Raw genomic sequence first — 24,472 nt, forward strand, 5'->3', positions numbered from 1 at the left:
ATTTATGGGACATTAAGCAAGCAGAAATGCATTGCAGGTTTGAAAGGGTTTTTTATCCTTTTATTTGATTCCTTCTCCGATTTTATTTCACCATCTGCTAAATGGGTACATCCTGTTGTTTAGAGGGAAAATAATGAATTAATGAACATAAAAATGAAAGTTAAAGATGAAATGCAATTAATTTAAATCAAATTAGTAATTGATATTTGAATGTCGCCTTCAAAACAAATTGCTGTCATTGTATTTTTTTTTTCAAACCTAAATCTTAATTAGCTAATGCAGATCACTCATTTTTTTCCATCATACCTTTTTGGATAGGAATTATCAGTGATGATAACATGTTTCCCATTATCAATAACTTACAGTAAATGATTTGTCTAGATATTCTACCAGGGGATGTTATAAGAAAAAGATGGCAGATCATGATTTATTTTTTGCTTTGACAATAAATATCATGTACCCTCACTGAACCTTAACAGATCAATTTGCCAATGTATAATTCCCAGTTGGCAATATTCTACATGTCAAATCTAAAAGTACATCTACCGTGTACCTCTAGCAACGTGGCTTGCCTGGGAATCATTCAGCCAAAGAAATATTCATTAATTTCTCGTAAATACACACGTAGAAAGTTCATAAAGTCTGTTTTAGTAAAGTGGTTTCAACTGCGTTTGCACAGTTGTTTCTTTGTATACTGATGCTGGAGTAAGTATGTGTGTGCTCGTTTTCTTCAGATATCTTTAAGGTTTAATGATAAAATCAATGCGCAAGTCGTCTCATAAGGCATGAATGCATACTTAATTCTATCAGTGTGCTTGTGTGTGTTTGCGTGAATGTGCATGCATGGGAGAGATTGAAAGGGGGTGCATTTGTACATGTATTGACAAATGCATTCTTGCATATATATTTCACTCTAGTCTCATGTGCAACTAAACAACTAAGTAGAGGCAAATAACTCACTTTGCAGAACAGGAGAGAAATGAAGCTGTTTGATATTGTGAGTACCCTCAGTAATTGCCTCATCAAGATTTCCTTTCCTTTGTTCACCCAATCACAAGCCAATCAGAAGAGTGCTTTTATTGATTGGGGGGGTTTGCTTTGAGCATGTTTACAACCTACACTCTAGCGAGACAGGTGACTTTTGACAAACACATTCTTGATGTGGAACTTTGATGTTGATACCAATTTTTTTTGTTACCACATATGTGGTTGAATGCAGAAATCATCCTGTTTGTTAAGTGGTTTCTGTTCCTCCACAAATTTGAGTGATTTCATTTAGTTGTCATCTTTTGCAATAAGTTACAAGGATAATTAAAATTGTAAATTTAGATAACACACTTTTTTGCATGAATTGCTCGATGCATTTCTAATATGATAAACCTCGTGACATGCTGCATAACTAACTTATAAAGTAAGAGAAAGTCGGTTTGCCTTTCTCTTGGCCCTGAAAGTTAACAAGCACCCCAAAAGTATCAATATTTGCCAGGGTGAATGCAGCCAATAGCAGTCAAATACAGTAACTACAGAAGTTTCAGTTAGCGCTGATGTGAACGCAGCCAGTGACTCATAGCAGGGTATTTTCCTGGAGCTGAACTGGAGGTAAACATGTTTACATCGGCTCTGGTTCACGCTAGTGAGCAGTGTGCAGAAAGAAAAAAAAACTTAGCCAATATTGACATTTTGAAGTAACTTGTTTTTGTCATTTGATAAGCTAATCATTAGGTTCATCGGCGGGCAGACAAGCAATAAGTTAATGGCCGTAATGGTATGATCTCTGTGAAATAACAACCAACACAGCCAGAGACACGTGCACATTTAGAATAAAAAAAGGTGTGAAGTAGAAATCGGCTAAATGTGGATTATTTATTTGACTTGCTTACAAAGTAGCCAATATACAGCCAAAAATAGATGTCAAATTTGTCAGGTTTATGTTTTTGACTTTGGTCCTGGCAAGCGTTTATTGACAAGTGCTGAAGATAAATTGTCAGAAATGTGCATGACAAGTTTTTAAGCACTGAGTTATGTCTGTAGTTTCATGGTCTTACAAGTTGCTTAGCTGTACACAAAAAGTTTTTGTTCTGCTTTTTTTTTCAGCTGAGATGATACTAGTAATTCAATAATGGGCAGTTTCAATAGCATGCTTATTTTAGAGGGAGGGGGGATACTGGAAAAAATACAGGACTTTGACAAAAACAAGACTGACTCACTGTAACCTTATGATACCAGATTTGAGTAACACGCTCATGACAATTTAGAGAAAAACACACAGGAAAAATGTAAACACTTGTATGATAATAGGCCTAAGTTATGAACAGGTTGATTTCTGGTCCACACGCTGTTTATAAATTAGTCCAAGGCGTGGACACAACAGTTTGTGGTTTGGGATCTCCTTGGGGCTGATATTGTAGGAGCTGAAGAGGCGGAATTACGGATGTTGTAGAGATATTAAATGGATGAAGGGTTATGTCTGCCACAGGCAGTGCAGGTTGTTGTTTTGGGTCCCTGGTTTGTTATTATGGGTTTATCAGATCCTAAACAACCCTTCAATAACATGTCTTGATGATAGGTGAAATAAATGTGAGGACATCTAGTGCAGGTGGTTTTAAGGGTTCATCTTATTTTTCAACTTTGCTGACACTAGCCATTCAATTTGCTAGGTTGATTTAATCATTATGATGTTTTTAAGATAGTTATCTCCAAGTTTTAATTTTTTTTAAATAGATGCACCTGTTTATTGGGGGTTCTATTTATTCCCTGGCTGGCCTCATATAGGAAGCATTGTTGTTTTACTTTATGCACTTTAATAAGAAAGGGAAAAATTAAGTGAAAAAGAAGAATGATAGAGGCAAAGAATGGATGTGCATATGGGGGAATTAAGAGATTGGGAAATGTTCAAGAGAGAGATACAATAGTTATACAAGAATATTAAAGCCATCTTTTCTGGCACCATTTCTTTCTTCTCTATTGTTATGGTCAGGTAACTGAAGATAAGATGTAACTTTAGGAGACAAAAGATTGGAAAAAGAAACCCAAGTTCAATACTAGAGTTTAATACTGATGCAAGGTGTCCTATACTCCCTGGGAAGTCTTTGTGTCAGAGAGAACAAAAATCAAAGAAATCAATTTTAAAACTTTGAGGTGAGCTTGTTGCTCAAACATCTGTGATTTGAAAAAAAATTAATCATTAAAAATGAGTATTTATTTTACCATTCTATTTTTTCAAGAGTTATTATTGTACCCACAAAATCTTTTTCTACAGTGCCCCGTTCCATGTTATCATATTTTTCAGGTGGTGGGGGATGTTTTGATTAATTTAGTTCTTGTACAGTCTGTCTAATAGGAAATTGTCATATAGAGGCTTAATTAATATAGAACAGATGGGTAGTCATCTGGCAATGTACTTCACCATTGTTAAGACTCAAGTGGCAGTTAAAGGCAGTAAGAATACCTGAACCCTCGGTTGGTGGTTGTCTGTATTTTTTTTCTGATGATGTCCCTTTGTACCTTTACCCAGTACACATGATGTTATGAACATTTACCTCTCTGATAAGGACATGTTGAAACAGTCAGAAATGTTTGCAAAGAAGATAATGACTGGGTATCAACTGTTGATCATGAGCTATTACCAATTTTCCAGTCTCAAAATGAAGTGGGGATCTCAAACCTCAGTCAGTGATCACAATACGCCCTCCCACACACTGATTTCATTCATATCACAGCTGAACATTGGCATTTTCCCTGGATACAAATTGAACCATTCCCAGTGACCCTGAAGGGGAGACTTGAGGAGAACCATAGCAGATATATATGCTTTGAGACCACAAACTGTAGGGGTTCTGCTTCCCCTGATAAAAAATCCCATCAGCCAGTTCATCCTACCTACCAGTAATCTGTGAAGTAGCTAAAACAATTTTGGCCCATGTAATGTTATAATTCAAAAGCCATTTTATTTGAAATCTTTTTCATTATCCTAGCTCTACAGATGTAATTACAAAATGGGCTGCAGCAAGGCCATGTAAAATGAAAAAAAAAATCAATCAGTTGTGAAGAAATGAAGAAACCCTAATAGAAATAGGCAAAGTTTATCTGGATATATCTCCTGAGGAAGTCACTCTTTTTTTGTCAGATATTTATATAGGAGCAGATAAAAGAAAAAGGAAAGAAGAAAGAAAAAATGTGTAAAGAAGTGCAAATGGCCTTTTAAAGTGATACTCAGATATATTTGTAATGTTCAAAGCAGTTGGGAAAGGCTGTCCTTATCTTTTGTTACAACATGAACTCAAAATCAGGGCATGTTTATACAGCAAAAACTTTTTTCTTTTGTTGAGTATGTGTATTTTGAAGCAACACGTATCAAGAATTGGTCTGGTAAAGAAGACAAATGCATCTGAAGAAATTCAATTTTTTTTTTTTTACACTTGCTCAGTACTCCATCCATCAACCAGTGACAGGTACAGGTAGTTGTAGTTCATATTAAATGGTCCATTAAGAGTCCTTGCTGACTTCATCAAAACTTCTGGTACTTAGACTGGGTTCCTATACCTAGATCGATCTAACAGGATCGATCCATCGCTGAGGGAGATTCTCGCTAAATTGCTTTCTGCTTAAGTGGCTTAGATTTCTGTTGTGCCTACTGAAGCTGCTAAATGATAATTAATTACCTCCTAGCAGCTACAGTAGGCATGTTGATCAAACATCTACCAGTAAACCACTTAAGTTGATTGCAATTTAGCGAGAATCCCCTTGGAGATAGATCAATTCACGGTAGTACGATAGGGTCTGGGAATGGTCCCTTATACCCTGTACACTGACAGCAAGCAGAGTGCAAAGATCGCAGAAGACTTTGTGGTAGTCCTGGTATGGGTCTTGTGGTCTGTTTTCAAACACTGCCAGAACTTGCTGTAGATACTTGCATGGAGTCTGGGAGCTAGAGAGTGTGCTGCGTTTTCTCCAGTGGTTTAATGCACGGTACTTTTGGTTGCTAAAGTTAATGAAGAATATTGAATTTCTTCAGAACTGTCATTGTCCTTACGTCAGAATTTGTTTTAATGATATAGAAAATTTAAATCTTATTGCTTTATTTATTTGGCAGTTGAAGATATTAATAAAATATTCTTCTTGGTTTCTTTATGTTGCTGATTTGAAGGCAGATATGTGTTAACTATTGTGACGTCAGAATACCTTCATGCTAATAAACTTGTTCATTGGTTTTCATTTAAACAAACTAGCATGCAGCTTAATCAATAAAAAAACCAGTCATTGTAAGGGTCAAAAACTGATTGATGCATGGAAACACAGGTTAAATCCAATAGCGGCTGTTATTAATATTGTCCCAGAGTGACTAGCTGCTCTCGAGTAGTCTGAAGTTGTCTGTTGAAATTACCCAGTAGCAGGTGCTCTGAAGACTTGTTATTGGAGGAAGTCCATTAAACAGCATCTGTGTTTTTCTTCTTCTGCAAAATTGGATTAAGAAGCGGGCAGTAATTGTGATGTTTTAACGCCAGTGGAATGAATATGAGGTGTACTAGGACAAGCATGTCTGGATAGGAAAAAAGGCAGTTATACACAGCCTGGTCATGCCCATGTAGAAAATTGATAACGTGAAGGAAACTTTGTGACCCTTGACCTAGTTTTGGTAGCGAGTTGAACAAACTTTTATCACATGCTCCTTTGAGACGGTGGCTTTAGGGAAAGCTGGAAGGAAGGTTTATCACTGTGCCTCTAGTCAACTGTATTGAGGACTCATTGAGTGAAAGGAAAGCAAGGTGAATCTGTAAAGGAAACATTGCAGCTTGGGATTAAAGACTTAATTATTATTATCAATCATATGTTAAGAATACTTAGGTGAAAGCAAAGTAAAGCTTGGGACCATTGCAGTGCAGTCAAGTCGTCCTCTGTTGAATTTTTTTTCACCGAGACTGGTTTCAGCGTATTTTGCCCACACCAAGATGTTATCTGAGCACACGTACCATCATCAGGCTACTGGGGGCCATGGTCGTCATAACAAAGTTCTTCCCTGTGTGGAAGTACCAGACAACAAAGCAGAAGAAGAAGATGAAGAGAAAGACCAAGTGTTTGAGTTAAACTCATTACCAAACATGTCACAGCACATGCACCCGAACAACCTGCAGCACTCGCAACACGCGCTACATGTGCATCATGCATGGGGGCATAACATGCAACATACCTCAGGACATGCCGTGCAACATGCATCGCAAACCAAAGAAGGTTTGGCAGCAGAAGGGGTATGTACATGTATATATGAGTTGAGAGAAAAGATCGAAAACATTCTGATTTTGAGGATTTTGTGTTTTTTATAGAGTTAATGCATACTGTCCTGTTCAGTACACCAATAAAACCATTTCCCCAGAATCCCCATGGGTTAGAGGTATGCCATTAACACAAACTTGATTTTCCGTTGGCATTACTCAAAGGATAAGGATTTTAAAAGCAATGTCAGAACCCTTCGAGGCAATGTTCACAGCACATCAATAGATGTGTCACGACAAAAAGACACCCAGCCATTAAGCTTTAATAACATCCTCATTAAGATCCGCGCGATGAAGTATTACCCTAGATGGCCATATTATGGCCTAGATTATGATGGATGACCTATAATGACTAGCGGTAAATAAACCGTGATAGAACTGGATCCTTTTCTGTTATGTATAATATCTGAGAGTTACGCAATATATTTATCTCCAGCCAGAATAATTAGCATCATTTCTTGATGGATGGATCGAACAATAAGTTCTGCTGACTGAACTTTTTGAACTTCAGTCCCGATATTTGATGAGGCATGGTGTGGATCGTGTAGGAGTCACGTAGCACGTTGACCTCAAGTTGAGATAGATTAATTAGTACCACCAGCGTATACGCTGGCGGTACTCATGGTTTTAGTCCCGACCCGTCTCGTACAGCTCCGCCGGCTCCTGCGGCTCCGCCGGCTCCTGCGGCTCCGCAGTCGGGCGCCGGAAACAAGTCACCGTTACCGCTTCTCCTCCTAGACCGCCAGGACCTGTGTCCCCATCTCTTGGATTTAGGTCACATATAATCTCAACTTGAACACCCTGTTTTTTTTATCTCTGTCGGTGCATTGGCCTGGGCGTGACACTTGTTGAAACGCACCCTTGTCAAAATTTTTGAAAATTCAAGGCTAAATATCTCCCAAACCAAAGGAATTATGGGAAAAATTACTACAGAAGTCTGACCGAAACTCATATGTGGAGATTCCAAATATGCCCTTGGATTTGACTTTTGACCTTTTTTTCAAGGTCAAACAAGCCAAAATTTTCTAAAAAATGGGAATTTTCTGCAAAAAAATATTTGTTTGTGCTATTTTTTGGAAACTACACAGATCTAAGCTCTCCTGTTACAGTGAGGGGTTACAATTGGGGACTCCTTTCATCTTTGGGAGTTTGGGGTCAATCGGTGCATTTTCACGGGAGAAGCAGCCATTAGATCCCGAAACTGAAAACTTGTTTTTATTCTGGAATGGTAAATGCCAGAAACCTTTTGTTCATCGCATTTTGTAGAACTTGTCAAGTGCAATACTGGAGGTGGTGTCCATTTTTTTGTTTTCGATATGGTTTAGGCATTGCGCTATATCAAAAATTACAACATTGCAATATTCAGTGGGGAAAATGATAAATATTCCAAAATTAGCAGAGATATGCCCATAGTTACTATTGAACTTGAGTAAGAAGTCATATACTGGTAATCTAACTGTGACCTTGAAATTGACCTTTGACCTACATTTCATGATGAACTGCACTTTGAAGTTTTCTGATCTTTATATCTCCAAAACTGGCAAAGATACGCCCATAGTTACTATTGAACTTGAATAGGAAGTTATATACTGTTAATCTAACTGTGACCTTTAAATTGACATTTGACCTACTTTTCACCATGAACTGAACTTTGCAAATTTTCCAGCCCTTATATCTCCAAAACTGGCAGAGATACACCCATAGTTACTGTTAAACATGAATAGGAAGTCATATACTGGCATTCTTATTGTGACCTTGAAATTGACCTTTGACCTACTTTTCAACATGAACTGAACTTTGCAAATTTTCTATCCCTTATATCTCGAAAACTGGCAGAGATAGGTCCATAGTTACTATTGAACTTGAATAGAAAGTCATAAACTGGCAATCTTACTGTGACCTTGAAATTGACCTTTGACCTACTATTTATGTTGAACTGCACTTTGCATGTTTCCTGGCCTTCATATCTCCAACATTGGTAAAGAAATGCCCATAGCTACTATTGAACCTTTATAGGAAGTCATATACTGTGGCCTTGAAATTGACCTTTGACCTACCTTTTTACCACAAACTGAACTCTGCATATTTTCGTGCCCTTCATATCTTCAAAACTAGCAGAGATCTGCTCAGTGTTGTCCCTAGGTTTTCTCTTTTGTCAGCATACCGGTATATGCAATACTGATAATGCATTTCAAGGAAAACCAATAGGCCTATTGTCTAGAAAATCACAGGAGTGATCAGTGTTAGGAAAATATAGGTCAATTTGAACATCTCCTTGATTGGACCATTTTAACTGTTATGTTTTTTTGATTTTTTTTTTTTTTTTTTTTTTTTGTGCATATTTTGAGAACTCTTGTTTATTGCATTTTATAGAGCTTGTCAAGCACAAGACTGGTGGTGGTGTCCAATTTTTTTTTATTATTTTTTTTGGGGGGGGGTGTCCTTACGAATGTGCTTACTCCAGCTGGTGGTACAATATCCAGAGGCGGTATCGCCTCTCTGATCCTCTAGTTAATAACGTGTTCTGATCACAGAAAGCATCCGTTTGATATTGACAGGAAATTAAATGCTGATGTCAGCTTGTTTGTCAGTAAATAAGTCATTGCTTTTATTGCAGAGGCAATTAATTTTTAAAGGGTTAATGCAAGAGAAATTAGAATTCAAAATATATGTTGGTAATATTAATTGAAATGAGGTTGTCATATTAGGTTCAGAATCAAAATAGGATGTAGCTGTTTGGAAATCTCTCTCTCTCTCTCTCTCTCTCTCTCTCTCTATATATATATATATATATATATATATATCAATTTACATATATTTACATATATTTTTCCTACCAGTTTGAACCCTCACTTGTTTTTATGGAAGTTTCTGTTTTCATTCTGTTTCCAGTTGAACTGGTTTTCCTTACAACTCATTTCCAGTCAGTTGAGTTTTCCATTATACCATGCCTTCAGCATATTTCACAATCGAACGTTCCTTACGACATTCTTTGTGGTTCTTCGATTTTGTAAAGATGACTTTAGGTAAACTGGCATGCATTATTTAGTGATTAAATTCCTACATTTATTAGAGAGTGAGAATAAAGAAGGCAATGTGATAATCAGCAAAGTAATGGTGAGAGGCAATAGATCTGAAAATGTTAAGGATCACATACCCTAAAAGAGTATGACAGCCGTAATGTCAGAATTTTTGTTATCATCCTTTCGATATCATTTCTCAACTCATTTATTCAGGGCGACTCCCAAAGCTTTCAACAAAATTATAGTTCATATTATGTGTTTTATCACGTAGCTGGTATACAGTAGAGTGTACCAGAGCATTCTGTGTTTGTCGTTCTAATCAAGTAGAATTAATGTGCTCAGCTCAAGTCAAGTCTTGGGGAGGATTAGTATGTTTGTCTTCACTTCCAGGTGTAAAACCGTGGTGTGAATATTGACAGCAGTTATTTCTCAACTAAATCAGCAGTGAAGAGTTGAGATCATATATGTTTTGTTTGACAAAGAGGCTTGTTAAAAACTTGAATAGTTGCAAAATGACAATACGCTAGTAGTTGACCTAATCTCTCTCTCTCTCTCTCTCTCACACACACACACACACACACACACACACACACACACACATAGCTGTCTTTCAATTAGCCATTTACCAAGGTACATGTATATTAGTCAATACTAAAGTTTATATAATTTAATCCACAGAGGTGTTAACCTTTTGTTCAGACTCTCAACACCTTAATAAATACAATTAACCAACATTGCTCATATTTTTACCTGACATAACCCAGTCATTTCCTTTAATTAGTTTATTTATTTAGCTCATAAAATTTTCAGTGTCATAATTTGCAGAATATCTAAGAAAAAATATTTTTGGTGTCGCTCAGCCTTAAAATGTTTGGTATTTTCACAGCCAACCTCTGCATTTATTTTTCTCCAGTGCAAATGTGTATCTGATATTATAGGAGATAGGCGGTGGGTGCAGCCTGCCAGACAGAAGTTATGAAAAGGTCCTGACCTTATAGTCTGAGCAGTTGGGTCATATAGTATACCCTGATATTAGAACCAGGGAAGGAACTTCACGAAAAAGCTTCCAGCCACTGTTTGAGTTATTAATTGGTAACTGGTAAATATGCAGTGGACATGTGTTTGCTGATGTTTTCCGTCTGCTGGTTGTGCGTTCCCAGGGTGCTGTTCAACTATGGCCGCCCGGGTCTTCAACTCAGACCATCCCGTCTCCAATGTAAATTCATAAAATGCATTCAGATGACCTGTTTTCCATTATGGTAGTGTTATTCAGAAAAAAATGCCTGTCTTCAAAGAGGTAATAAAATTGCTGAATCTGATTTTGATTATGAAAATGTATGATTTGAATTCACTGAAAATTGTATCCTAGGTTTGAGATCAAGCCACTGAGGGTTTTGTTGGATACCAAATTATGTTATTTTAGTATTCAATAATGTTGAATTAAAAGCCACCTTACTTTCCATTCAGTTATAATACAAAAATATGAATCATCTTTAAAAATAAGATATAATTGTCTGATTTTATGTTCATTTACATGTTGATACGTTTACCCCCTCCGTTCTTTTATCTCTTTCCATTATTTCTTCAGGCCTAACACAGTAATACCAGTACTTAATTTCAAAGCTAATTTAAAGAGTGTACAGAGCTAAAACAGTCTACTGTAGCTCCTTTATGAAATTTAAGGTATGGCAATTGCCACTGTAGAGAGGAAGTGAAAAACAATTTCGTTAGTATCCTTTGAGAATTTGCAAACACTATAGATAGGAGAAAATGAAATTAGAAGAAATGATTGCTCAAAAAGAAATCACACCAAGTAGTAAAGTTGATCAAGGCATGCATATATATTGTGCTTTTATCATGTCATATAGTTTAAATAATTACAATATATCTGTTAATGTACCTGTACCTGTAGGTTTAATTATCAAATGATGTTTTTGACAGTGTATGTATAGTCCCTTGGAAATCTCTGAAATATGCCTGCGAGTTACAACCCTGATTGAAGATTGCTTATAAAACGATGAGGACTCTTGAATTACAGTGCTAATAATGTTTTCAAAAGAATTCTTTGAGTAAGGCATTTCACATGTTTGATTGATACGGAAATAAGAAAGCGCGTAACATTTAGAGCAGTAATCACAAGAGTGCAGGTGGAAAAGAATGATTTCCCCAGAGGAAAAAGTTCAGAAAATGATTAACAGAAAAAAAGTGCAGGGAAGACCTGAACAAATAATAAGGAGGTCATGGAGCGTAATGATTCCAGTCTCTGCGGGGACAATTTTGATTCACCTCGCTTTCATTATTTAAAAAATTAACAAAGGAGATACTGTCAAAAACAATGTGAAGGCAGCTTAAACAGTTGTTATAAGACAATTGTTAATGTTTTTTTTATTCTATTTTTATATTTATATAAATGACGGTGAATGCAGTGGTTGGTATATTTGCCTTTGAATTAATTAATACTGAAATAGGCTGGCTATATGGCATGGTATTGACATTTGTATTGATTTGAAACAGTAGGAGAAGTATTTTAGCTCATTTAATGTACATAAGGCACATATATGGACAAAGGGCTATAGTTGTTATAAATACATGTTTGTGCATATCAGTTGTTTTAAACTTTAATACAAAACTCCAAAATAGAAGAAACTCCTTGAGGTGTGGAACACTTCAAATTGCATGGTAGACGGACACCTCTCATTGCTACTTTATAGTGTTGATGGATACTGGCTTCAAAACAATCTGAGAAAATCCATCATTTCAAAAAGCCAGTAGATTTGCTTTTCCTTGATTAATAATGATAATAATAGTAATAATAACAACAACAGTAACCACTCAATTTATCCAAATTTGCTTCTAGACCAGATAGCAGTTTTTGTCAATGGTACAGGTACAGGTATATATAACTAATGTATCATTTCTTTTCTGTGCATGTATAGATTTGCCTCTCTTATTTCAAATACATACTAGTACACGTGTAGTTGTAGTTCAAATGAGGAGAAGGCAGTTATAAGAAAAAAACTCCATAAATACTACCACTGACCATTGGTAAGGCAGTAAATTACAACAGGTGTTATTTGTGATCAGCAGTAACACCTGGCCTAAATATAGCACCTACCAGTAGTTGTTATGTCAAGGAGTTTGTTTATCACCAGTGGGGTGACCTGGCCAAATCAGAGGAGATAAAGTGTTGAACTTGATCCATGTATATCTGGTATGTTTATTAAATTAAACTACTATACACTGGATATGTCTTTATTAAATAAAATTGGTTTTCTGCTTTGTTTTATGCAAACTTTGTTTTGAGTCATGAATATATTTATTTCTACCTGTTTTAATTTGACCACAATTACTATTGATGTTATTTTTGGCAATTATATGACAAGTAATGGATGTAAACAATTAATAATGAGCATAAATATATGTTATGGAACTAATTTTAGTTAAGAGAAATGTGGTCTATGGGGGCTGTGAAATGTACTCATATTGTACCCATATTGTATAATAAATTTTAAAAAATTAGAAAAACATAAGCAAGTGTCATGTAAGGACAAATTAGTCACTGCTGGCAAACAATAACACCAAGACCAAAATAAACCAGCCATTATGTAACAATCGTATTGATAAGATAATAAATACTAATCAACTGTAAACAGCCTGATCACAATAGTGTTTATTTACCTGAGTCACTCACGGTGATATAATACACATCTAATGGCAAGGGAAATCCTATAACGGTTGATAACTCACCTGACTTGAGTGGCAGGTAAACATAAACATCTGTACTATATATAGGTCACGGCAGAGAGAACCCCTGTACTTTACTGAACTGAAGGACAATGAGGCGTCCAATTTAAGGTGTCCACTGACAATAGAGCGTGTTCCAAAATAACCTGGTACCATCATGTCTAGAAATGGACTCCTTTTTGTAGGCATGGTAACAGGAAACTGAGAGCTTTCTTTTGTTAGTGTGAAATGGTAGGGTAAACATGCTTTTTTAAATGTGATATTAGCAGGGAAAAAAAGAAAGGGGAAAAAAAGAATCACCGATATTGTCATGTTTGAATTAGACAAGTTGTGTAGGCCATTTTCCTTTTTTTTTTCTTCTCCTTTTTTTCATATTCAAAAGAGGTACATGTATATAGTATATTTATTACATTTGCAGAATGGACTCTAATTTCTTAACTGATCTTTTCTATGAAGTTTTAGTCAACCTGTAAAGAATGATTGAAAGAAATGAAATAAAAATACTTTTAGATTTCAGTTTTTTAACACGAAAATATATTTAAAAAAATGGTTCTCAAATTCATTTTCTCAACTTCAGTTTCTACGACTCATTCATTTTCCCCTCCTATGATTCCATCAGTTGTTGATATTATGATGTTCATCATAAAATTCCCCTCACCAGCTGGCAATGATATTTTCAATATCTCCCTTGCCACTATCCATAGCGGTGCTCTTCTTTTTCCTGTCCTGAGGGCCGAATCTGTATTCTGAGTAATTGTTGATCATGGCGGGCAGACACAGGGCAGCCTCAGTGAAGTACAGGCTTTTCCTTTGTCATTATGTGGTTATTACGCAGCAGAGAGCAGGCTGTGAGGTCTAAGCAGCTACAAGTACGACCTATGCCTACTGTCAATATAGACTTGGTTTATGCGTGCAAGGGTGCTTGTATTCACTTGAAGAAAGCAAATAAATAGACATATGACTTTATCAAAACAGGCTCGATAGTATAACAGGCTGTAAGACTGACTTTTGCATTTGGGAAAATATAGCTGAGACGAGACTTCTGCTGAAGAGGTTTCTTATTGAGCAATTGAGGGAATAGGGTGAAGGATATAGATATATGTACAATAGAGAGAAGAATGGAGGAAGGAAGACATTGGAGACCCCATCTTGGACACAGAGGAAAGGTTTGTAGATGGACCAGCAGGTGCTTGGTCTGCTGGCGTCTGGTAGTGTGTGTGTGTACATGTATAGAGAGAGAGAGAGAGAGAGCTAGTGAACTGCAGCACCAGGAGTTTGGGGGGGGGGGGGGGGAGGGGCAGTAATAAGACTTAATTTGGTTTTACCTGGTATACTGTTGTGCCCTATTTTTGTTTGATTCATGATTCTGGGATGGGTTTGACGATTCAGTGTTCATACATCAGTAATAAAGAAGGGGGGGGGGGGGGGTTGCAAGGAGTTTATAATGCATATTGCCATCTTCCGTCCTAGTGAATCTATCAGCTTACTGTACACATAAACCGTATGTATATATGGCATGTACCACTGTCTTTTTATGAATGACTACATACTCTATTGGATATATGTGTGTGAGTGTGTGTACTATGGGAGTTTAATTCTCTGCCTCGTTATAAAACTTTAATTTTATAAACGAGTATATATTTTTGAAGTTTTTATTCTCCGTCACCTGTCTCTGTCGTCCCCATATTACATTAACCACAAGTCACATGTACACTCTGTGCCAGCACAGCCTCCACATGGTGAACACAGAAATATTGATAAATTTTTGGCATGAAACTGGTTTAGGATATACTGCTGGATTATGAGCTGTTTTATGCTGGCTGGGATGGAGAGAATGTTGGGCTGTATTTATTATTTACGAAAAAAAAAATCTTTCCATACAATGTTATAATTACATAGTATATCGGCATTATTATTTAATTCCTTCATTCATAGTTATCTATCTATCCACCCGTATTATATTTATCCTTGCATTAAATAATTAACCATTTGTTGTTTGTCTCTTTTTCTTTTTTATCCAACTATCTATTCATTCATTCATTCATTCATTCTCTCATTTCATATTCATATACTATCTATACCAATATATCTGATCTCATTAGGCACTTAAACCTTCACTTGTATCTTATAAAAAAAGATAAAACAAATTTAACAATATATCAGACATTAGCTTTGACAGTATATTGATCACTTCCATTTTGTATAACCTGGATGAACAAGATCATACTGTCCCTGCTGTAGTATCAGTAACTGATCACACCATGCTGCCATTTGTTAGAGTTGAAGACAAAGAGCAATAAATCACTGACTGTGTTACCAGTACTACTGCACTGTACTGGAGCCGAATTTCAAACCTCTTGTTTGTCAGATATGGTGGCGGGGCAAGGGGGGGGGGGGTTAAAAATACAGCCTCTGATTTTAATTATCCCAATTAGTTATGAATATGCTGTATGCTTGTTGCTGACCTTTTGGTGAGTTAAAGACATGGTTTGTCTGCTTGAAGTCATCTCTCAAGCACTACAACAGAGACCTACAACTATGACTCTTCTTGGCCAGTTCCTATATCAATTAATATATATTTTATACATCTCCATGCCTCAATATCATATTATAATTGTGGGTTGTTTGTATAGCCTACCCCTATCTTTTTAAATGATGCAGTGCTTATAATATTCAGAAAACAGCTCATGGCATCTGTATATAATAACCTGCAGATTATATTGGGAATTTCAATTCTGAAAAAGTTGCAAATATGGGAATTGATGCCAGCGTGACTAGAATTCCCAATCGATATTTTCAGTAGTAATTCACATCTATATATTTAAGGAATAAATTGGCCATAGTGCAGTCTGTATGTTTCTTAATGTTTTTCTTATACAAGTCTGTGTTAATGTACCATACCACATCAGTTTACAGCCCCAGTTTTATGAGAGCTATCAATTCATTAATGAACCCCCAGATATTTTATTCTTAGAATTAAAAATCGATAGAACATTTGTGCAGTGGAGCGTCTCTGATGATGGAGCTGGCGTCCGTAGTCTGAAGTCTTTGTTCGTAAATATTCAACACATGTCGTTAAAGACTTCCTGAAATCCAAGCAGGTATTGTCAGTCAAATGACTGACCAAGTACACAACGTCTTCAGTGCAGATCTGATGACCAATTACCAATAAATTTGGAATTTTTACCTGTATTTTCCTTGTGCAAATTTAATATGATTAGGGGACTCTTTTAACTATTCAATCACCCATGATGGTCAGTGTTTTTTATCCCTCTTTAGCCAAAGTGTCGTAATTTAAAAGGTAAATTGCCTCCCTCATCTACCATTTCTTAATTAAATCTAGGAACTAAAATACATAAATCAGGTCCTGAGCACTAGATTGAGAAAGAGAACTCTTTCAGAGAACAATCTACCTGTAGCGGCCCCTCATCACTGGGGTCATTTGTCTGTTTTTTTCTGTGAAATGACGGGTCAACAGGAGAGCTATAATTTCCCAATCAACCATCAATTTGTCTGTTAATAGGTATTGATCTCCAGACAGTTAGCTGTACTGTTCCCAGTAGGCACACGGTAACATTTAAAGTGATGAAGGTTTTCAGATTCATGCAGAGATAACTCCAGCAGTATCTCACACAAAAGACAGCCAAAGCTACATGCATGGGTGAAAGTTTTCATGACTATGCCTGATTTCAGGATTTTCAGTCTTCATTTTGATTGTTGTTTTTCTTATGGTGTATATTCATTGAATGAGAAATTGCAAGCTACGTTTTTCGGGATTGGCAGTTTTTACAACTTTCACCCATGTACACTCTATTACACGTGATGCACATACATTGGCCAAATGCTAACAACCTACTCTATTCAGCAAAGTAAATGTAAAATATAATAACGAAAGTCTCTTTTTATTTTTCAAAAATTTTGCTTGCCAGAAATGGTATAATTCTCTTAGTGGCATAACTTACAATAAAGGATTATATTACATGAGATCTGTGGTCTATAAACAACTTATTAGTAAACATACATACAGTAGTCGTGAATAAATGAGGTGCTTGTTGTATTCTGAACTTGCTTTGTACGGAAACAACCAGTTCTAATCAGATTGGTGGGTTTCCTCTTGGCATCCACAGGTTGTTGTTCTGCGGTTGTTTTGGTGGAAGTATCAACTTTGTATTGATAGTTCACACTCTTAAGAGCTGCCAGACAGCTTAATGGAGAACTCTTAGCAAGGAAACTGTCTACAGTCCATGGTAATTGACTTACAGGCTAAGGTGTTGGACTTGATAGAAATGTGGGACTTTCTCAAGTTAATAGTCTGATTGGACTGGTGAAAATGATTTGTTTTTTTTTTTTTTCATAATCTATAGATTTCATCTATGGAATGGTCTGTATTGATTCAGACTAAAAGGTTCTTTTATGGGCTGCTAGGGTGACCAGGGCATAGAAATGATCAATTCATAGGCTGAATCAACAATTAATTAAGGCAGACTCATAATTATGGTAATTAGTCTCTCTTATTTCCTTGTAGTGTATTGCCTTCTCTGTAATAGATGCTGAGTGTGTGTGTGTGTGTGTGTGGGGGGGGGGGGGGGGTCATGTATGTGAGCATCTACATCAAGCTTAAACATGGGGGTGTTAAGGAGTAAAGTGGATTAGTTAAGCAAATGAAAATAAAATGAATTATCATATTGCTAGTGAAAATGGTTATAACAAAATTTATGATGAATGTTCATAAAAATGATGATGATGATGATGATGAAAACCTACCTTATTTAAAAAAAGAAACAAGGCTGCAGTTGATATAATTTTATAATCTTACATCCATTTAATGGTTTACTATTTTATTCACTTCACTTGAAATTAGTATAATGAATAGTAGTAAATGGGAAATTGCAGTCTTGTTTTTAGTAAAAAATTATAGTAAATCATTGATGTGGTAGATGATCAGGAGGTGCTGGTATTGTGACGGTTGTGTAGGATTGTGTCAGGTCACAACTAACGCAATGTGTACTACATATACCACTATATACTTTCATGCATTCCTACATATTATGAAGTCATGCCTTAGTGAACATACTGCATTGCATCAGATGAAGCAGTGTAAGCATTTATACAATTTATCACCAGAATGTCAGCTGCTTTATTCCGTAAAATTGGAATTAGAGGCTTAGGGATGGATAATGTGCACTCTCATAGTTCAGAAGCAGTTCCTTAGCTTTTAGAGCTTCTCCTTGCAAATGTCATGCTTTTCTGCTAGCAAAAATTGATGTTAAAAACATGTGATATAATTTATTAAATCTCTGTGCTGTTCCATAATGAAACAAAAACAAATGCACACACAGGCACAGGTGCGTGTTGTTCCTTAATTGGTTAAATCCATGATCAGTGTGAAAATTAAAACAGAAGAAGGAGTACATGTTTAGAAAAGAAAATGTTGCAATATAGGTAAATGAAATGTCACACACTGAAAATAACAGTTTCAGAATCGATTATAGCAGTGAACATGGAGGTCAGTGACTGCTAAGAAGGCTGTAATGTGCACTGTAAACCGTGTGATTTTATGAACTATTTTGGCCTCCCCTGATGGCTATAAGAGGCACACACATACCTGAGCTTTGTGATCTACTGCCAGGGTTGTCCATGCATGCCGTGTGCTGTAGATTCATTCATCCATGCTAGTGTATAATCGTATATATTGTATCAACACACAAAAGCACCATTTATTTCTACCAATAGTTGATTGCCTGGTTTGATCTAAGATATGTCACTCAAGATTGGGGATTTATTCGAGTCTCTAGAGTGCAATCCAAACACAATTAACCTAAGGATGAAGGAGGTCAAGGCCTTAGTTTTTTTTTTTTTTTTTACCTACATAAATATTGCGGGAGTTGGTCATGGATTATATTCTTTATGAAGGGGTTATTAGTCTGTCAGGCAGTTTCTCACCACATTCAGATTTTAAAATATTAATATTAGATGTCTGATTCATGGTATGTGCATTTGTTTTGTTTTTGTTTTATTATCTCTGGAATGATTTTTTTTTTTTCATATTTTGAAAATAATGACTCATTTCCATGAAGATGATCTAGACTAATGAATAAAAACATTAACCTGCATGGTATTTGAAATAGTTTTTTCATCAATACAATGTTACTAACAACAGAGCATGTTTTATTTATGAAAAGCACTATGTATGTTCTATTAAAAGTTATTTCTGGTAACTTTTTTGATGCTGCGATATTTGTTCTGGTTTTAATTCAGCAACGCATCAACAGGCTCTGATTAGTTTGATGTTGTTTGAGGCAAACAGTTACACTGTGTATAGATTATATAAACCATTTTTATCGTCCATTTGTCCTTGCATGAAAAAATAATTGATCTATATAGTTTTCTGATTCAATTCTGGCACTTCATAGTGATATTGTCACCCAGAGCTTCAGAGATAATTTAAAACTTACCTCTACACTAATACTATGCCCAAGTTACTTGAAATGGCAAGGGTATGGTATTAGTGTAGAGGAAAGTGTCAAGTGGATATTTTTGGCTTGTGAAGCAATGTGTGGCAGGTATAAAAGTTTATTTCACATTTTTATACAGTATTTTTATTCATTTTATGATAATTCACTGTGTTGTTGGCATACTTTTGATGGAATTATCATTTATTTTTAAGAAAAAAAATGTACATTTTTAAAAATTCAGAGTCACAAAGATTGATAAGCTGCGGGCTGCCTGTCACACAGTTTTTGTCAGGCGTGTGTTTGTCAACAAGTGTCCCACAGAGGTAACCTTGTCACTACATACCTCACGTGCATCTTTCAATTTGCTAGGAAGTTCCACAAATACATTACAGTCAACTTGAAATTGATGCCCTACATCTGTTCAAACCACTCCCTCCACCCCTCGAAATTTATTCCCCGACTGTTCCAGTTTTAACAAATCCTGTTTCAGCCCATCCTATTTTGATGTACTCCTAAGGAAATATCCAGGCACTAGGAATATCAGCCGGGACTCTTTCTTGTTGACTCTTTTGCTATTTTATAATGGCAGTAACAGTGAACTGAGATGGTCTGGGCCTTGTAATGCTTCCAGCAAATATATACCAAAAGATTAACCTACTAGTAGTAGTTTGGGCTGGCTGTTCTTTGGTGCTTGTAAGCTGAAACAACATCATGGCGGCAGCGGAAGGGTTCGCAGGCGGGAAGGCATTAGGTAGAGTAAAATGTGTACTGTTTGCGTGTGGTGTTCGTAGGGGAAGCAGGTGGTATTTTGATGAGTAGGAAGATGTTTACAAGGGAGGCAGGCTGTAAACACATTGTGCTCATTACACGTGACTAACACGGAGAGGTGTCATCACGTAAATTATCAACTTCTTTGCAAAGTTTGTAGAGCCAGTTCCCACAGGGATTAACTTGGGTCGACTTGATGCCATCTGATGACTTATAGGACGACTTTTTTTCCATGATGCATTAATTAGCTAACAACTTTATTAGTTAGATTTTGTTTTAAAATCAATTCAATTTTTCTTATCATTTAAATCATTTATATTTCAAACACACACAGATAGTTATAGCAGATGGCATTGTTTTCAACTTACAGTGAAACTGTGCAGCCTGTGCCCTGTGGGCTGATCAACACATGGAAGAGGTGTAAACATGCCCTCTATTAATATAACTTAGTCCTCATTGATCTTATCTAGTTCAGATGTGAACACAGCCATTGGTATTTGTTATTTAAATTTTTGTGTGTGTTTGTGTGATTGTGTGTGTGCAATATGTAGTGTGAAAAAAAAAAAAAATCAAGGCACATAATAAAACAATCACTATCTATGTGACCAGCAGATGGACGAAACAAAACAGTGATAACTACATGTACATAATTTCATTTTGGTGACTTATTTATGAGTACTCAATGAGTTAACAAAATCATGCAGGTGAGCTGTACACGCAAAGATTTCAGAGCATTAGTGATTGCAGAGAAAATTTGGTTTAAGTCCGTGTGTTTGTTGTGGTGACTGATTTGAATAATCTGGTTGATAAAATTAATTTTTTTTCTTATTACGGTATTTTCAATGCAAAGTTTATAGACCATTTCTTCTCCCATCTCTCCCCCCCCCCCCCAAATCTGGCAACTTGAAGTGCATATATATAGACATTGGCTTAGCACAAAACATACTACACAGGAAATGAAATACATGTTTATTAGTTTGGATATATAAGTCTGCATATGTGTATGATACAAAATGATTCCAAATTTGAAATGAAAATAGTCAAAGGAAACATTATTTATTGAGACTAACTGTGTCAAAAACAGAGAGTCACATTAATTTAGTGAACATTTTGTTTGACATGTTAAATACATATACATACTTTTTTTCTCTCTCTCTCTCTCTCTCTTTTGCCAGAAAAGTAAAAAGCAGCTGCACTTTTGATTGTCAGTTACTGGCAACAGTCCCATACTCCTGAAGAAAACTTTGATCTAAAAATGAGAAAAAACGGAGATTTGTGCCAGAGAAATAATAAAAATGGAACATGAAGTAGGTTAAATTGAATCAAGGCCAAGTTTATAAAAGTTGAGAGTTGAAATAAAATTATTTTGCCTAAGTAGTCATAATATTTCAGTTAACACATTGAGGGTATTGGCAGTTTTTGTATTTTATTACCCCCCCCCCCCCATCCTAGCTCTGTGTTACCCAGTATTTAATTTTTTTTTAATTCACTGTATCCAAGGTCTCATACAGTTACCATGTTTCTCTCCCTTGATTCACAATGACCAAACTTTCCAATGAAAAATTAGTTGGCACGAGGCCCCTAGACAGCTGACTTTAATTTGTCAAAATATTGACATTAAAACAATGAAAAAATGTACACATGAAAGAAAAAGAAAGAAAAAAGAAAAAAGAAAAGTCCCCAGACAGCCAACGTCAATTATGACCCTCGTTTCATAACACTGGTATTCTTTTTTGATCAGACTGAGAAAATAAATGAGTGTTATCCATTTCATAAAATGCTATCTCAATCAATATATTCCATCTTCTGCTATAATAAAAGGCAGTGAAGGTATCTCCAGGACACGCAGTAACAAGTTCCCACACTTTCCGAGTGCAGTTTTAACAGCACAGGATGATGAAATAATAAAACTTGCAGATTTATGCAAGGAGGTCCTGAAAACAGCCATTAATGTCACACTCAGGCCCCGCAGGGAACATGCTTCGACATTGATGAGGGGAAGGCAGCCTTTGTTTAACACGACCTTGCATAATATCAGGATCCTTCTCTTACAAGTATTGATAGTCATGGTCTGCAGATTATTTGTACCCTGTGATCCTAACATTTATTTTTATCTTAATTACTTTTATATGAGGAAAAAGGGAAGGGGGGAGAGGGGCAAATTTGATTTATGAGTTATTCAAAAAGTATGTGTGTACTAGTAATGCTATTGGATTTATCCCTTGAATTTCAATTTTGCAAATGCTTCTTGATATATATTATGTTAAGTATTTCTATGTAGATATGTATAGGATGCATCATTTTGAAGGGTAGTTTTATATCCACGACGCGTGTGTATCTGTTTAAGGACATTTGATTATCAGTCCACAATATACAAACTTGCTAAATAATTTGCTATTTCACCTATCAGACCTGCTAATTAAGAATCATTGAGCTGCTAATACCTGCTAATTTACTGAAATCAACATTGTAGATTTGCTTAAGTATGTGGTAATAGATGAAAAACAAATACCTCTGCATTTTTAAAAGAATATTTCTTGTTATTATTATTAATTGAAAAGCCAAGAGAGAGAGAGAGAGAGGCGTTAGGTAATGTCACAATGTTTAACTGACAAAAAAAAAAAAAAAAAAAATCAGATGTACAAATTTGAATACTGCTAGCTACAGTGTTTATTTTCAAAATCTAGTTTACATTCAGGTTTCATCAAAAGCTTTCACATTTGTATAAAACAAATTTTCAAAAGGTATCTCAAATGACAGCTCAGTAGAAATCTGGAAAAAGGTTATTTGGAGCTTTGCCACTGCCTTGGGGATGGGATTTTTTTTTCTTTTTTTTTTTTTTTTTCCTTTTGAAAATGTCCGTTTGTGCATATACAACTACCTCATATCTGTACAGTGGTTACAGTGAAGAAGGAAAAAAATGCCTGTGCTGGAAAGTTTCCTTGTCACTTTGTATCTGCTAGAATATTGCAGCAATTTCTACTTAAAGCATCTCCTGGGACCAGCTCCATCCCTCATTTACCACTAATACCATATTAAATGCTTAGCCAGGGGCAACAGGTGGCTAGGTTGCCATGGGGCAAGGTATTGACCTCTTGACCTTGACCTCTTGACCAACACAATGTCCAGCACTGTGTCCAGCACTGTGTCCAGGGCAGCAGATAGATCACATTAAGATCAGCTCACTCTCTCATTGGCTGGAAAGTGGGCTAGTTTAATATGCTAGGTTATCTGTGCTGTTACAGTTAGGGTTGACCACATTGTACCAGTATTAAACCAGCTGCTATTATGTGAATTGTGGTTAAAAACCTGGGTCATTCTACATGTACTACCATCCAAACATCCATTTATCAAAAGTGCTTGACACCTTTATTTGCTGTGAATTAATGCTGCATTCACACACACTATGTGAAACTTAATCAATTTCATTAATTAATTTATCAAGGGATTTATTTTTAGTCCAATTAGGATGCCTCTTTTCACGACCCCCCCCCCCCCCCCCCCCCCCGCACAAGCCTGCTGCATGTCCCTGTACTTATGATTTCCAATCTGATAGCATCACAGTACAATGTTCTCCGCAGACTGTTAAGTCGCCTGTCAGAACACAATTAGTATTTAATTGGCCGTGTAAAAGATCAAAGGAGAATCGGGAGATAATGAAAGGAGCTCCCTTTTTGTAAACATCGATCTTAGGGGAAAATGTTGTCAGAGATAATTTTGTAAGATGCATCATAAATCAATATTTCATGGAAAAGGTGTTTGATCTTGAATTCTGTTGCCTGGATGTCGCGGATGTCGTTGTTTGGTGGTCTAAACTGGAACTTGCGTTTCAAAACATGAGATATCTAGGCCCTTGCAAGCACCTTGGAAAAGGACTTTGCAAAAGTCGATGCAGCTCGTCGACTCGAGCGGTTGTCAACAAAGCGCACATGGTCGGTGCAGTCTGCAAAACAATGTCACGTGAGTGATATTGATTACTTCATTTGCATATCTAGGTCAGGTCAACACAGCAACATGGCCAGGCAAAAAGGTTAGTATTTTGATACTTTGAACAGATGATTTAGCCCCGAGGGAGCTAAGTTACGCTTGACAATGCCTCATTAAGAATCCAAGCTGTTTATCCCGTCTAATTATGAGAGGAGAGGCGGCACACATGTCTGGTTAGCTTATGAATGGCACGGGTCGCGTGGTATGTAGCGCGCTCAAAAGCCAC

The 24,472-nt window shown here is 36.2% G+C and overlaps 1 protein-coding gene across 11 annotated transcripts in view; it reads left to right on the top strand.

Annotated features, from left to right (window-relative positions):
- The window catches only part of LOC106170538 (uncharacterized), a 192,248-nt gene that overhangs the window by 108,893 nt on the left and 58,883 nt on the right, over positions 1-24,472 (top strand). Inside the window, exon 1 of one of the 11 annotated variants that reach the window (XM_087012701.1) lies at positions 5,680-6,245. The exons of 7 other annotated variants lie outside the window; for them this stretch is intronic. In XM_087012701.1, coding sequence (XP_086868827.1) covers positions 5,949-6,245 — 297 coding nt within the window. In that variant the 5' untranslated portion in view covers positions 5,680-5,948. Of the gene's footprint in view, positions 1-5,679; positions 6,246-13,940; positions 14,203-20,073; positions 20,243-24,133; positions 24,290-24,472 lie in introns of those variants that run through there. 3 more of the 11 variants (XM_087012707.1, XM_087012709.1, XM_087012708.1) reach the window with 3 other exon arrangements.

The sequence above is a fragment of the Lingula anatina genome, chromosome 5 (genome assembly GCF_051362555.1).
Source record: "Lingula anatina isolate TDL-2025a chromosome 5, LinAna3.0, whole genome shotgun sequence".
NCBI classification, from domain to species: domain Eukaryota; kingdom Metazoa; phylum Brachiopoda; class Lingulata; order Lingulida; family Lingulidae; genus Lingula; species Lingula anatina.